Below are 16,546 nucleotides of genomic sequence, written 5' to 3'. Positions count from 1 at the left end.
GAACTTTTCTTGCTGTACAATTGCACTGTAATGTGCAGCTCTGGTGACCGGTATAAAGGGAAGGTTCAGGTTTAAATTGTGACGAAGATGCACAATAGCAGCAGCTCCAATGTAACCAAGGGAAACTCTTAGAAAGCAACCATCATCAACGAACCCTTTCCATGTATTAAGGTCATTATTTGGAATGCAAAATCCATGCTGCAAAGCTAGTAAATGTCAGCTTCACAATTATCTCAGTGATCTTTATCTGGTTCCCATGTGTGTAATGCTGATTTCATGAAAAATTCACACATTATTTTCTTCACATGATCCTGACTTGCTCCGTGCCCATGAAGTTGCATCCTTAATCTGACATTTTGCAGGCTTTGAGTGATTGATTAAAGCATTTACATAACATACTTCAAACATAAGGGTTGTGGTGGTTGTTAAATGCAATTATTGTCATTTAAAGGTAATTATTTTTACATTTTGATTAATTTTAAATTGATATTATTGATGGGAGAACAAAATTTGTTTATAGGGGTTTGATTTCTACAGTCATCAGGAATAAATAGAGCAGGTAATGAGTTTGGCAATAAAATGCCAGCCTTAGGCACAGACCAGATTTAGCACCACCCTTTCTCTTTGTATCACACTTCCTTCCTCCCACAAGCTCAGCCCACTCAAAACCTGCATAATTTCTTCTTATAAAAGGAATTGCCTGTTTCTGCTCAGTTGTTTTAAGGCCTTTATTTCCTAAATATGCTCCTCAGTAGGAACACTCCTATTGGATTTCCAGGCCCGTTTTATCACTCTTAATGGGATGGGTGGGGATGGAAGAACTGAAAAAGCTGGGTGTTGATTTCAAGTGAAGGGGCCCACAGTGAACGATGTGTGAACAGGAGGGTGGAGAGAAATGGGATAGTGAGTGGGAGCCCCTGGGTACACAGATGATGTTGGAGAGCAGTGTGGTCCCCGGGAAAACACGCCCCTGGAAGAACAGGTACTGACTGCTCCTTCCCCACTTCCCCCTTTCAAAGGTTTTACTCAGAAGGGAAAGGAGGGGGAGAGGAGGATAATTATTTTTATTGCTTATTTAAGGTTCCTCAATCTCTAATGAACTTTAGTTCCCCAATACTTAGCTTTCAAAAAAAAAAAAATAGCCAACAAACTGAAGGCTTCTTTCTGCAAAACCTCACTTGCAATTTGGGCATCTCTGCTTCAAATGATGAGTACATTTTTGAAGTTAAGATTTCCCAATCTAACTTTATGGTTTTTTCTTTAGCTGCAACACACAGTTGGCTCATTTCTGTGATATTCACAAGCATCATCAGGTTTCCCTCAAAACTGCTCTGGTCATAATGTCTCTTCCCTCTGAGAAATTCTCAAAGACTTACTTCCCCTCCATGTGTTATCTTTTATGTTTCCAACTCCAATATCTTTGATTGCCTTGGCATTACTTCTCTATCCTTTTATATGTTTGCAACATCATTACAGTAAATGTCAAACAGTAAATTTTATTTGGGTGACGTTCCCTCTGTTTGGCCTATTAAGTAAAACAGATCCTGCAGCTGGGAATTGGGCACTTCACCCCTTACAACAGCAGGAATTTCAAAGAAGCTATCCCTCAAACAGCCCAGAAATTACAAAAGGACAGGTCCTAAGCCCACCAGTGTTTTTTCCATTGACACCCAAACCCTTCTGAACTGAGGCTGTCAGATTGTAAAAGCCCAACAAAAGTTTATGTACCAGTTAATATATCTGTAACCTTTGTATACAGATTCCTCAAATATAATGTAAGACACGAGGGAAGATATCTTTGATCTTCTCAGTGATCTGAGAACCAGCCACTCCATTCAGTATCAATTCAACACAAAGTTCAATTTTGCAGAAATATGGATCTTTGTCGAATGAGACACTTCCCTTGTTACATTCCTCATGGGCTCCCCAGCCATGCTGTCACACACTCTCAGGAATGTCACAATGCCTGGGAATGCAGATTGCTGCAATGACGGAGCACCTTTCGAGGCCAAGACCTCCAACACAGAAATTTCAGCCCAGGGCTACATTATGGTGCTGTTTGCCACCAGCTTTTGTTTAAATTTTAAATTAGTTTACATCACACGTGATCTGCCTTTACCTTAGTCAACTTGAAATTGTTTTTCAAGACTGCACAGGAGGCCTGGCCTTCCTCATTGATGCAGCTACAATTGCCACACAACTCAGCCAACCTGCACACGTCCGTGCTGCCCGGAGCTCATGGGGGTTTATGTATTTTATTTTTCGTTCAAACAACATTTGTTCCTTACTTCATTGTACACCAAATACAGACTTGCTGGATAAGAGTCTCCAGAATCACCTTTTGCCTAACCACGCCGGGCTGTTCTATTCCGAGGCATTAGTGAATACATCCCCATGCTGACGGGCTTTTATTTAACTCTTTCGGCTCACACGAGGCTTCCCGGTGACTCGGGGGTTGGTGAGAGCGCAGCTCCGTGGGCGCTCCACAAACACTCCCGTCCCGGGAGCCCTGCCGGGTCCGCGAGCCTTGTGCCAGCGGCAGCAGCGCCCACAGCGTGGGAAATCCCGAACTCCAGCATCGCTCCGTCGGCGTTCGCGCGTAGCTCCAGCTACCGCCGGAGCATCGCACCCCCGGGCACACGAGCCGCCCTTCCGTCACCTGCAAACGCGGAAGGCGGAGGAAGGACGCGCGGTGCCGGGAAGGCGCTGCAGGCGGCCGAAGCCAGCGCGGTGCGGCGGCGGGACCGCTCGCTCCCCTCGCGCGCCCCGCGCCGCTCTGCCCAGGGGCGCGAGCGGGCGGGACCCGCGGGCAGCGGCCGGCGGTCACCTGACCGGAGGGGTTCTTTAAAGGGACCGAGCGCTATCCGGGCGCTCCAGCCGGGAAGGGTCGGGTGAGCCCCGGCCCTGGGCTGCTGCCGCTGCTCCCTAAGCCATCGCGCTCCCAGGGACCGGTCCGCGCTGGGGGCGTGGCCGGTGCGGTCGGCGCCGCCCACGAGACACGGCTGGGGTGCCGGAGAGCGTTCCCCGGGCAGCGGCCCCGGTGCCCCCTGGGTGCGGGCGGGGCCGGGCCGCAAGCGGCGCGCGTGCGCCCCGGCACGGCGCGGGGCAGCGGCCCTTGGCACCCCTTGGCACCCCTTGGCACCGTCCTGTTTGGGGCTGATGAGTTTAGAGGGGAGTCGAAGCGCGAAGGCGAGCTCAGCGAGGCAGTAGCTAGGCACGAGGGCCGGCGGCTGTTTCAGCAGCCCGGGGAGATGAATGGCTTCCCGTTATGTGGTTGGAGCATCTTTCCTGACTCATTAAGATGTCAAATCTTGCACAACAGTCACGTTGCCTTGCTCCCGACATAAACTGTGAGGGCATGGGCCGTCTGTAATCGCACTTGATGGGATGGGCTAGAGCCCCGAAGATTTGAAGTTGCTGCAGACTGAAAACCGAGGGCAGTTTAAAGAAGAGGGGTAGGCTGAAGCTTTGGTCTTGTCCTTGCAGGTGTTCTGCCTGATGCAGCTGCAGCACCCTTTCGGTGCCCTCGGGCACAGTGCCTTGTGAATCTGTACTGAGAACTGGAAAGGGAAATTGATTCTGCTTGAAAAGTGTTCCCGTAGGTGAGCATTTTTGTACATCTTTTTGTAGGGAAAAACCCCGTATTTCTTAGGTTTGGTGGAGATGGGCAGCACTCATTCACTTGTGTATTTCATCTAACAGCAGGTGGCTGTTAACCTCACCCATTGCTGGCTCAGTAGTGGTGCAGACGCTCTTGTGCCTGCCGTGGGGGAAAACGTGCAGCTGGAGGAAACTGCTTGTGAATAAACTTGTTTGGTTACCTTCCAGGAAAAAAAAAAAAAAGGAAATTCTTTCTCTTTGACTGTAGGCCACTTCTTCATTTATACACAAATCAACTAGATCGTTTATTAAGTTTGTCGTTGTTTTTAAAACCTTTTAAAACTAATTTTCTTAAGAAATGGGAAGTTCAAGACATTTTCCTTACAAACACAATGCAATAGGTCTCTGCCTAGTGGAGTGAGAAAGAGCTTTTCTCTATGAGGAGGCTGTTGTCTGTTTGCCATTTCATCGACAGCAGAGGATCTACAAAAAACAGTCAGCCATGGCATGTGCATAGGGAGCAGTGCCATTAGCTGCAGCACCAGCTCTTTCTTAGTCTTCCATAACTAAGCATGTGTTGGTTTGCTTTTCTTAACTTTTCTTCATACTGGGTAACCTTAGAACAAAGAATCAAGTTTTGATGGAGTGGAGTTGCTCTCTTCTTTCCCCACAAATATGGAATGTGCTTTCACTGTTGGATTTTGGCTAGTTTTAGTACCTGGAATTAATCCTTTGCTGAACTGGATAAGAATGCAGTGAGAATGATAAGTGTGAGAAGGATGATGGTGTGTCATAAGAAGAAAGCAACCAGAAGAAAGCTGTTCTACTTTTTGTTTTTTTTTAATCAAGCCCAAAACAGAAAGGCATTAAAGGAATGTGAACAGCATAAAAAAGAGAAAATGAATGGGAACTAGATAAAACCTATCTACAGTAAAAATGCGTTCTTTGTTCCAATCACAATATTCAGGAAAATCCAATTTGGAGAATGACAAGACTGTGACCCAGTTACTGTTAAATAAATACTTGTGATGTTGGAATTGTGCTGTTTTGTTAACTCTCATACAGTGCTTTCTGTTGATTTGGTGTGGTCTGCCTTACCACAGGGTAAGTCAATAAACAGTAATGAAGATGGATATAAACCTGGAACACATTGCCAGTGGTCTGGACTTTAATTAGTGTCACTTTCTTTTTCCCCCTTACTTAAAAGGAGAATGCAAGTACCTTGGCAGTTCTAACTTGCTGAGCCATTAGTGGCTCTGTAGCTATGAGTATTGCTATAAAATAACTGGATGAGTAGGATAGTCCTGAGTTCATGACTGCTTGCCTCTTTTTTTTTTCTTCTATGATTTGGACAAGATCCCCAGCTGAAGATTCGTGTATGTGATAAATGTTCCTCATGATGGCCATAAAGGGATTGAAATTCATCAAAATGGTGCTATTCCTGCTGATTATTTCTGGTTTCTGCCAGTGTTGCATGGCAAAAAGCCTAAAGCATTGCTTTATTGTTTTATTTTGTGATTTTTGGTAGTTGAAATAATATGTTAAAAAGTACAGCATTCATTGAATGTATGAGTAATGGGCATATCAGTGATTGGTGAAATATGAGAAGTAATATAAAATACATTAACCTAAATATAACATGTTGTATACATGTTAAAGAAGATAAAAAAGAGCATTTATTATTAGTTAACTTTGGCTTTTCCCCTGGCCTCTCACCAGTGGTTCATTCTTAACAGAAATCACAGAATAGTTTAGGTTGGAAAAGACCTCTAAAATCATGGAATCCAACCTTTGACCCATCAACACCTGTCAGCTAGACCATGGCACTGAGTGCCACATCCAGTTGGGTGTGTTTCCATTTTGCAATCTTCAGTGTTTGGGAAGTGTTTCCCAAAAGTTCAAGTAACTCTTGAGAAATGTAAAATACTGTACATTGTATGTTGCAGGATTGATGCTGTTTGACAAACTACTGACTTCATGGGGAGCTGGAAGGTCGGACTCCATGGCATGGTATCGCTGTTGGAGAGGGGAAGCAGGAGTTTCACTCTTTCCTCCACCCTCCCAGGTATGTGCCTTCTTCCTCCAAAAGCAGCTGCTGCTCTTGCAGGCCTGTAGCTCTCAGTTGGTGAAACACTTTGTGAAATACCGCCTATTCATCCTGCAATGGTCGGGACTCTGAGTGTGATGTGAATTTGGTTTTAGTATAAAGCAAGGCTCTGGGCTGAAAGCTGGCAGTGCACAAGCTGTGTCAGACTTTTTGTGGGCATAAGTGCTTTTTGACTGCAGCTGTAGCATGTGTTTCTGCATGCTTGTATCAGCAAGAAAGCTAAAAAACATTTTTAAAATGTCTGAAAAACATTTTTTTTTCTGCAACAATCCATTTCTTTCAATATTTTTTTTCTTAATCTCACTTTTCATTTAGATTCTGCTACCACTTTCTTCTTTTATCTTCTTGGCACTGAACTATATTTCTTCACTAAAGCTAAGAAAATAATTTAAGCGAGTTTCCTATCAAAAATAACATTAGGTAACTTTTCCTAAAGTAAATTTGGCCTGGTTCTGTTGCTTCAGGACAGAGGTCTGGAGCTGACATAGATGCTGCTAATTATTAGAGACATCTGTGTACTGCAAACATTAAGTTCTTGGAGACTACTACTGATCTGGAGAAGGAGTTGGAGGCCAGTGGGGCTGGTTAAGGCCTAGAAAATGGAACTAGATACCTTTTTATGTGCAGTTTAATTCAGAGTTTATGTTGGATTAACAGAATTTCCTGTGGGTTGCTGCTGTTAATCATTCTTCAAAATGGCAAAACATTATCTAAAGAAAAAGTGGTTTTTGTATTTTAACTTTTCCAGTGTGCACATTGCTCAACACTTCCGGCTGTAACATCACGAGGTTTTTAGCTGTTTAAATGCTTGTGGATTTTGGTTTTTTGGTTGATGGTCGGGGTTTGTTTTTTGTTGTTGTTAATGTCCAAAATGGGTATTTTTGAGCCCAGTCAGGGCTGTCTGGTTGTAGTTAGTGGTAAACTTTAGACTGCTGTAATAAACTGCTGACTGCTGCTGTGGATGTGTGACACTAGCACAGCTGGTTTTGGTAGCTGTTGTTTCCAGGTCACGAGTGTAGTTTCAGCTAGTGCTTGCTTTTAGCAAGTGAATTTAAGAGCTGAAAGCCTCCTTTATGCTCCAGTAATGCTCCTGTAGTAGTGTCTTTCACACTAGCTGTGTGACAGAAATGTCCTGCCATGTATCTACTTGTGTAGTAGCAATCTTTGTAGTCAGAGCATTGCTAACAAAAAAATGTAATCGAGGCCTCTTGTGCGTTTTTCACAAGTTGGCAGCTGTTCTGTTTTGCTTAACTCTGCATAGTTACATGTGTACACTCTACAAGGATAACTCTGTATAGTTACATGTATATAGTTACATGTATATGTTGTTCTCCCACATATACATCTGTAGCGAAGCCTGGGACCTGTGACCCTCCAATTCCTGCTTTGTTACTGAATCTTTACCGCAGGTTAAACATAAGAATGGCAGGAGAACAGTTTGTTGCTGCAGCTGTAACAGTTACAGTTTCGTATTACTTGTGGCAGGTAGGCTTGAAGGGGTGCTTTATAGCACCATGTAGGCATTACTGAAAGCTGGAGTGTGATTTGCTGGGTGCTGACATGCAGCTTGTAAAAACTGTAGTTCATACCTTGCAGGGAATATGCCTGAAAGAAGCATTTGGGGGAAGAGTGTGTGTCTTGGTAGTGAACTTGAGCATGTCAAATACCTTACACTAGCCAGTAATGGGATGGTTGTAACTCCCTCTGATCAGGGATTCAGTAGATGCAGGCCAGTTCAATTCTGTGCTGCCAGTTCATGTTTGGCACAAACAAGTCCTTAAAACTGGTGTTCATAATGATCTAGATGAGATGGTGTTCTTTAGTGCAGCACTGCTGTTTCTTGTCAGCTTAGAAGTGGGTTACTGAAGCTAGTGGGAGTCTGTAGTACTGCTGTGACTTCTGCTGCTGAATCTGTTCTTTTCATGAGCCAGGGGTTCAATTTTGGTGCAGGCAAGCATTTCTACTTGCCTTAGGTAAAATTGTAACCAAATCTCTGGCAATGTCAACAGTCTCTGGTTTGTTTCTTTTATCATGACTGGAACATGGTTTTTGGGCCGTGAACATGGGGCACTGTCTGTTCTTTAGGTCTGTGTCTGTTCTGTTCTCAGTTGTACAAATTGCTGAAAAAAACCCACTTATTTCCGTATTGTCATTGTTCAGAAGCAAACTGGTTAATACAAAGTAGCATCTCTATCCTGTGGTCCTAAAACTTGATGACTGCTCCACAGAATATGTGATGACTGTAGGTATGAAATGACTATCCCTGAAATTGATGTAATTATTTTGGACTGGATTTGTTACAGGAAAAATACTATGCAACACCTTGAGGCTGTTGTAGCTCCATGCCCCAAATATAAGACCAGTAATAAGGCTGAAAATATACTGCTGGTAGCTACAAGCCCATAGAACACATGCATGCATGACATTTACATGTAAACATGCCTGGCCACACCAATCAGGCAGACACATGGATACAAGAGCACAGCAGAGACAGCCATAGAGACAGCCATATTCTGCTCCCTTCCCTATCTGAGCACGAGGAGGTCATACACGTGCATGTATATATCTTTGTGTGTGTGTATATATCTATATATATATATTTGTATGTGTGGTAGATACCCTTCAGCAGCAGTTTAGACACTGTTGGTTCCTGAATCCCAGTCTCCTGGTTGCTGCCATGTGGACACAGCAGCTCCAGAGGCCACAGTAGTGCCCTGCTCATGTATCAGTCCTCCACCCACAAGACCCTGCCCATTAGAGACAGAGGTGTGCATACACACACAGAGCTGGTGGCATTCCTCTGGGCCTCCATACAGACCCTCCTCTATTAATACTTTGATGCATGTTTGTCAAGTCTCTTAGAAATGTATTTTCCATAGTTCTGTGCTTCTGAGATAATTTCCCATAGCATAAATTTATATTGCCAAGAAACCTCCTAAAGGGGTGCTGACCTTTTGTAATGTTGCTCTTCTTCTGCCCATTTTCAAATAACACAAAAAAAACCTGACAGATGGAGGAGCAGTCCTGACAAAGTTACAGTTTGTGGTAGGCAATGGTCAGTGCAAAATTTGGGAGTATGGGTGAGCCTGGACCTTGGTGTCCCTCCACTAAATGATGTCTTTACCTTCTAGCACCGTTTGTAAGTCTTTAATTTCATAGTGGATAGATACAGTGTTGTAAAATAAATAACCTTAATGGGAAAAGGGATGGGATGGAGGGCTTCATGGAGGTGTTTTTGCCTGCAGCCGTGATGCATTTTGGTGTGAATTCCCTTAACGTTCAGAATTCTGTTTGAGTGGTTTATTGTCAGAAGTGCCAGGTTTATAACATGTAATTAATTCCCTTGGCGTCTGTGAAGGCCTGCCAGGCTGGGCACGGGGCGGCGCCGTTCTGCGGGCGGGGGAGCTCTGTCGAGGCCGAGCCGGGGCTGCGCTGAGCCCGGGCTCTCCGTTTGCCAGCGGCTCGGTAACGCCGCCCGGGGCCCGGCTCCGGGGGCGGTGTGACAGGTCCGCGTCTGCCCTCCCGGAGGCGCCGCAGCTGCGGCGGGCAGAGTCTGCGGCGCGCTTTGGCCGAGCTAGCTCAGACGATGGAGATACCGCTGACTGCGTTGCTTCCTCAGCTGAGGGTTGCCGCGGGAGGTGGCCGGTTCCTGCGGGCGGCAGCGCTGCCAAGTGCGGAGAGGCGCGGTGCTCCTTTCCCGGAGGCGGCCCGGCCGCCGCCCTGGGCGCGGGATGGTGACGGGCAGGCGGGAGGGAGGGGGATGCCGGCCGGCTGTGCGCCTGCGCGCGCTGCGGCGCCATGACGTCAGCACGGTGCGCACGCACGTTGTCCCCAGCTGGCGGACACACGGTCCGCGTGAGAAAGGAAGCGGGAGGCCGCGCGCGCTTCGCGCACGGTAACGACCGGGGAGCGGGGCCGCGCCGGGGGCAGCGGCCGCGTCGCGCGCGAACCCCGCGCGCCTCTGCGCCGCGCCCCGGCGGCCACGCGAGGCGCCGCTGCGCGCGGGCCGCCTCGGGAGCGCCGGCAGCGCGCGCCCGCTGAGTAGAGCCGCTCCGGGTCCCGGCCAAGAGCGGCGCGGTTTCCCCACGTGCGCTCGTTCCGCTGCCCCCTGCCAACTGGCGCGGGCGGTCGTTGTGGCTCCCGCTGCCCCCGGGCGGCCGCCGCTCCCCGTTCCGAGGCTTCTGGCTGGGGTCCGTCCCGCGCGGCCGGGCAGGGCAGCGGGGGGCGGGCGGGGGGGAGGGCGGTGAAAGCGACAGGTGCTGCGCTCGGCCCGCAGCCGTGACGCCACCTGCCCGGGGCGGGGCCCCCGTCCCTCGCCGCCGTTCCCGGGGCGGCCCCTCCCGGTGCCCACTCGCTCCCTCGGTCGGTGTTGGACGGCGGCGCGCGCGGTGCCCGCTGTCATTGGGCGGCGGGCGGGGCAGCCCCGGGGCTCGAGCGCCGCCGTCGTTCCCCTTCCCACGGTGCCTCCCGGTGCCCGCCCCGGAGCGCCGTGCGCGGAGCCGCGTCCCGGTCGCCGCGTGGGGAATTGGTTGGTTTGTTTGTTTGGGAAGGACGCTTTCGCGTCTGATTGTCGTCCTGCTTCTGGCGGGTCTTAGTGCGACCTGTGAGTGGTTTTGGCTGCTGCGCCCTGCTTGGGCGCTGCTTCTCAAATACAAGGTCTCTGTGTAGAGAGGGGAAATCTGACACTCTTCAGAACTTCAGCTTCCACAAATACACGTGTTTCCCTTGAAATACTGCATTAGAGTCTATGTGCTATAATAAAACAGGCTCCTCTGTGTCACCAAATGTAATAAAATGTATGAAATTGTTTTCTGGTAACAGACTGTGCTAGTGCTGAAATAACATAGATTTTGATTACTCTAATTGCCCATAATCACATTTTAACCACACACATCTTAGACTGACTTGATACTGTGTGTGGTGCTTGTGGTAGAAATAGCTACTGCAGTACAACATAAGAAGTTAGAGTGTTGGAGAACAGAAACCGTTACTCTGTAGGTCTTTATATGCATAGAACTTCTGCTGAATGCATGGTTGTTGAGCTTTTTTTTGTAATTTTTTTTTCCGGTATGTCTTTAGTGAGATAATTTAGTCAAATAAATTTAAAGGAATCAAGTAAATGTAAAGCTGCAGGCATTCTGCATACGTTAAACCAGATCTGAAACCACTTTGATGGTGTGTTTCCTTGATGAGCCAATACAGTTTTGGTGCATACTGCACAGCGTTAATGTGAACTCAGTTTCTAGCTGTGAGTTTACTATACATATAAATGTGTTATATGTGTATATGCAAAGTAAGTTGGTGGAAAATCATGTAGAACTTACATGGTTCCTTTTTCACCACTCTGTATAGCTGAGATTTATTTCTGTTCTGTTCTCATAGGTGAATATGAAAACACTCGTTTCTTGGGGATAACCTTTTGCATTGGTAGGACTTGAGGTGTAATCTACTGAAAAAAATGTACTTAAGCAATGTACTTGAATTCATTTTGTATCCTGGACTCTGTTAGGGAGTCCCCAGTAGGTAGGTGGTTATGGGTATGTTTGTGGGGAAGAATTTCCTCTGCGAAGTTAAACTGAAAACCAGACCTTGTAACTTCACAGGAATCAAAACCTGTGCAGAACAGTTTTGGTTTGTTTTCTCCAATCTAAGTTTACATTAAGTTTTAGAGTGTGATGTGTAAGGGTTAGAAATGGATCTTTCATATTTCCTAGCTGTTAAGAATGTTTATCATATAAATGATAAATGGGGTATAGATTGTCTCTTGAGCTTTGAGGTCATTTGCCACGTGCATGTGACAGCTTATTAGCCCAGAGGGGTTTTTCCTCTTACAGACGCCAGTCCTAACAAAATAAAGATGTCTTATTAAATATCTAGATCACTTAAAACTTGTGTATTAAGAGTTAATTCTCTCAAAAGAGATATGGTTGTTTGCCAGTCCATAGAATTATAGAATTGTTTTGGTTAGAAGAGACCTTAAGGGACACCTACATCCAGCCTTCCTGCCATGGACAGGGACGCCTTCCCCTAGACCAGGTTGCTAAAAACCTCATGTCCAGCCTGGTGTTGAACACTTCTAGTGTTGAGGCATCCAGAGTTTCTATGGGTAACCTGTTTCAGTGCCTAACCACCCTTGTAGTAAATAATGTGTTCCTAATATCCAATCTAAATTTCTGTCTTTCATTTGAAGCCATTTCCCCATTTTCTATCGCTGCCTTTGTAAAGGTCACTCCAGATTTGTTTTAGGTCACCTTTAGGTACTGAAAGGCTACAATTATTTTGTCTCCCCAGAGCCTCTTCCAGGCTGAACAACCCCAACTCTCTCAGCCTGTCTTCACAGGAGAGGTGCTGTATCCTTCTCAACATCTTTGTGCCCCTTCTGTAGACTTGCTCCAAGAGGTCTGTGTCCTTCCTGTGCTGGAGACCCCAGAGCTGGGTACAGCACTCCAGGTGGGGTCTCAGCAGAGCAGAGGAGCAGAATCCCATCCCTTGCCTTGCTGGCCACGCTGCTTTGGATGCAGTGCAGGATATAATTGGTTTCCTGGACTGCAAGTGCCATGGGTGGGTTGTGTCCAGCCTCTCACCCACCAGCACCCCCCAGCCCTTCTCAGCAGGACTGCTCAATGTCTTCATCCCCCAGCCTGTGGTTGATACTTGGGGTTGCCCCAAGTCAGGTGTATCACTTTGTGCTTGGACTTGTCAAATCTCTCATCAAGCTTGTCCAGGTCCTTTTGGAAATTCAGGCAGGTTAGCTTCACTTACCTTGCCAGTATGGGCTCATGAGGGGCACCATTTGAGAGCTGTTGATCACTACCCTCTGGATGGGACCATTGTACCAGTTTCCTGTCCACGGAACAGACCACCCATCAGATCCATTTCTCTCCAATTTAGAGAGAAGGACTTTGAGGAGGACTGTTTCAAAGGCTTTATGGCTCTCCAGACAGATAACATCAGTAACTCTTCCACTGCAGTCGCTCTTGTAGAAAGCCACTGGGTTGGTTGAGCAGGACTTGTTCTTGGTGAAACTGTGCTGGCAAATCACCTTTGTCCTCTATACACCTTAACATCCTTCTAGGAAGATCTGTTCCATGATCTTCCCAGTCACAGAGGTGAGGTTGGCAGGTCACTACTTACCAGAATACTTCTGTCTACCCCTTTTCAGAAAATGGGTGCAGTATTTCCCATTTCCATTCCCTTTTCCAGTCACCTGGGACTTCACCTGACTGCCAAGACTTCTTGAATATTAAGGAAAGTGGCTTGGCACATCAGCCAGTTCCCTCAGGACTCTGGGATGCATCTCAGCTTCTAGCAGTGGTGATTAACTCTGATCTCCACCTCCCACCAACTAGATGTTTGATATAAGAATAAATAATTTTTTGTCAGTGTTGTGTTCCACATGCAATAAGGGTCAAAATACAAACATCTGGATGTGGAAATAGGATTTCTGTGTTACCAGAAGCACATATTTTAAATTTTCACATAGAAAAATATACAGGCTATTTGAAAAAGAAGTAGTTTATGATCTTTTGTTACAGTGTTGACATAATCCTTAACCTGGGAGGTAGACACACAGAAGTGGAATTGTGTATGTACAGATAAAAGTAACTTCTTTAGTTCCCTAAACAGTGATTATGCTAATCATAACAGTACAAATGTTTTCTTGTTTGATTTAAATTATTTCCCTAATTGAGAAGATAAAGGAAGCTAAGGCTGCCAATGCTTCACATTCATCCATTTAATCTTAGCTGCACGGTCTTTTGGGGGTTAGTTTGTGTCTTTTTCCAGAGCTTATCCATTTGAAGTATTTTGTCCCTTTCTTTTTCTCTCTGCCCTTGACTGACTGTTAGAAATTGCTGGGGCGTGTAAGCAAAGAAATTCCCAACACACAAACTTTGACAATTTCAATAAAGAAATTAAGAGAAAATGTTTTTAACATTTATTTTTTTCTTTCCTCCTTTAAATTTTTGACAAGTTGTAGACCTCAGGGAACTTTCTTTCTTTCTGGCAAGACTTTTGTCTTTGTGTCAGAAATGTGCTATTTGCTTTCCTGAAAACTTTTACATGTTCTGCCTGATGTTAAGTGAATGATCTGCCGACTAGAGGGAGTGTCTGAACAAAGTGCTTAGAAATACCAAGCAAAGCAAGGAGTTCTGTTGGGGCAAACCCTGTATGAAAAAGCAATTTAAAGATGTCATAGCTCCCATGTCTATAAGGTCAAAATCATGTACACACATGCAGCCTTGATTTGTTGCACTCTGATTGTGCTGTGTTTTATAGTACTGCTTATAAGTTTATAATGTGGAGAGCTATTGCAAAAACGATGTCTCATGCTACTTAATTACTTTCTTAGACTGTATTGGAATAATTTTTATAATAAATGCGTTTTCCTTTTCTTCCAGAATGGTGAACACACATAGAAGATTATCAGAACTCTGTAGAATTTGCACTTGGTTTGAAAGCTTGTGAAAGTACTCATCATGGAGAAACAGCAGATTGTCTTGGCTAGCCGGGACGGTGGGACTGTGTCTGGTGCAGCGCCTGCTTTCTTTGTCATCTTGAAACAACAGCAGGGAAATGGAAAAGCTGACCAGGGAATCCTAGTAGCAAACCGTGATGCTTGTGCTCTCGCCAGCAGTGTATCAACTCCAGTCAAACCCAGAGTCAAGACCTGCCTCCCAGCTGACTGTGTCTCAGGGGGCATCACCGTCACCCTCGATAACAACAGCATGTGGAATGAGTTCTACCATCGCAACACAGAGATGATCCTGACGAAGCAGGGCAGGCGGATGTTTCCGTACTGCCGGTACTGGATCACAGGGCTCAATTCCAGCCAGAAGTACATCCTAGTCATGGACATATCCCCCGTGGACAACCACCGATACAAATGGAATGGCCGTTGGTGGGAGCCCAGTGGGAAGGCAGAGCCACACGTTCTAGGACGAGTGTTTATTCATCCAGAGTCCCCTTCCACTGGCCAGTTCTGGATGCACCAGCCAGTATCCTTCTACAAGCTTAAACTTACCAACAATACCCTGGACCAGGAGGGTCATATAATCCTGCACTCTATGCACCGATATCTGCCACGACTTCACTTGGTGCCTGCAAACAAAGCCACAGAAGTCATTCAGCTGAACGGCCCTGATGTCCATACGTTTACCTTTCCACAGACAGAGTTCTTCGCAGTTACAGCCTACCAGAACATCCAGATTACCCAGCTGAAAATAGATTACAATCCTTTCGCTAAAGGCTTCAGAGATGATGGGCTGAATAGTCGGCCTCAGCGTGATGTGAAACAGAACAACAACTTAGAATTGGAAGGAGGTGATGTTTTTAGCACTCCTGGCATTTGTGGTCGCCCTGCTGAAGTTGATGCATTAGATGTGCATCAGAGAAGTTTAGATTCTTCATTCATTAGTCAAAATCCATCAGACACCGAGCTGGATAAAGAATCCTTTAATGCTGAAGGAGACTTCTTGGGTCTCCTGGATAGTGACCTGCCTTCAGGTGTTATGCCAAAGCTAAAACAAGAAGTCTCTGAAAGGTGGGTTAACACTGCATTTTCAGTACAATTGCTGGTTAAGTGGGATGTTTTGTAAATAAGTAACAGGATGGTCAGTGTAGAGGTTTGCAGCTAAAGGTTGCATGACCTGAAATGGCAGAACAGTTAGTATTACTAAAACCTTTTCTTTGTTCAGTCATGGTATCAGTCTTGACTTTCTAAGGTGTCTGGGGAATGCAAGAGTTCAGTATTGTTTTCTGTGTTGCTTTAGTTCCCGTTGTTGAGAAGCATTGAGGAATTTTTCTTAACCCTCTTGGCATTTTAGTAGAAGGCTTAATTAATTTTTTCAGAGTTTCGGGCAGAGCACATTGCAGCCATCAAAACACTGCCTTTGCTTTTAGGGTTGCTCACCACATTGACATGCTGTCTGTCTATAGCTTCAGTTTTCATTAGTGAAAGTGAATGGTGTGTGGGTATTTGGGTTGCATGTGTGTAGGGATTGCTGCGAGGCAGTTGTAATTGGCAGCAAGCCACTGTTTTGTCAATAACTGCTTGGTGTGAATTCTTTTATTCCACAAAGAAGTGTGAGGTAGCCTGCCCGTTGGTAGTCAGTTGCCTCATATTTGTTCTGAGGTGAGGGAAGTACTTCAGAACAACCTGGTTTTTCTAAAGCCAACCTGGCAAAACCTATTATTTTACTGCATTTTTACTTAGTTTTGAAAATCCAAGCAATAGCCTGGAGCAGACTTGGTGAATAGTTAATGTCCATGTAGAGACGGACTTTGAATGAGAAGAAATCATTTTAAAAAACATAGAGGTTTTTTTTCTGCCACGTTGGTTCATGTCAGTTTGTTAATACCAGGCTTAATCTGCCAAAGATTTAGTGACTAAAGCAGCCTTTGTAGACCAGTACACAAGAAAATTATTTAACTGCAGGATATCAGGATGATGTTAATGGTTAATGGTGAAATTAGAGGTCAGTTCTTATTGGAGAAAAGTTATATTTATGATGTAGTTATACAAAGGCTGTATTACTATACAACTGCAGTGTGTTTTAGAGAGGACAGAGGTTTCTTCTGTTTTTCTGTCTTGCAAGAAGGATCTCTTTGCCTTTTGAGCAACTGAAAAACTTTAAATTATAAAGTTATTCACACTTTGACACTTCATTGAATTTATTTGTAGTAATTCTTAATTGTACTAGAATTGTTTGGAGATTTAGAGTGCCCAAACCTTTCTTCTGCAGTATTTTCATGTGTCAGTCTGTTAGGAAAAAGGTCTTCTAGACTTTGTTCTCAAAAAATGCTGTTCTAACCCAATTTAAATACTGAAAATACACCTAT

The 16,546-nt window shown here is 45.4% G+C and overlaps 1 protein-coding gene across 9 annotated transcripts in view; it reads left to right on the top strand.

The window, feature by feature from the left end:
* The first annotated feature begins 3,454 nt into the window (after positions 1-3,454).
* Positions 3,455-16,546, top strand: part of MGA (MAX dimerization protein MGA) — a 59,958-nt gene continuing 46,866 nt past the window's right edge. For 7 of the 9 annotated variants that reach the window (XR_005627052.1, XM_039704861.1, XM_039704858.1 and 4 more), the window contains exons 1-3: positions 3,455-3,602; positions 5,547-5,665; positions 14,107-15,248. Coding sequence is in view for 8 of the 9 variants with exons in the window: in XM_039704861.1 (XP_039560795.1) it covers positions 14,185-15,248 (1,064 nt within the window). In the remaining variant the exon portion in view is untranslated. Of the gene's footprint in view, positions 3,603-5,546; positions 5,666-9,475; positions 9,603-14,106; positions 15,249-16,546 lie in introns of those variants that run through there. The other 2 variants (XM_039704855.1, XM_039704856.1) reach the window with 2 other exon arrangements.

This window comes from Passer montanus, unplaced genomic scaffold, assembly GCF_014805655.1.
Source record: "Passer montanus isolate IOZ18808 unplaced genomic scaffold, ASM1480565v1 scaffold18, whole genome shotgun sequence".
Lineage (NCBI taxonomy): Eukaryota > Metazoa > Chordata > Aves > Passeriformes > Passeridae > Passer > Passer montanus.
This window is presented reverse-complemented; position numbering and strand designations above follow the sequence as displayed.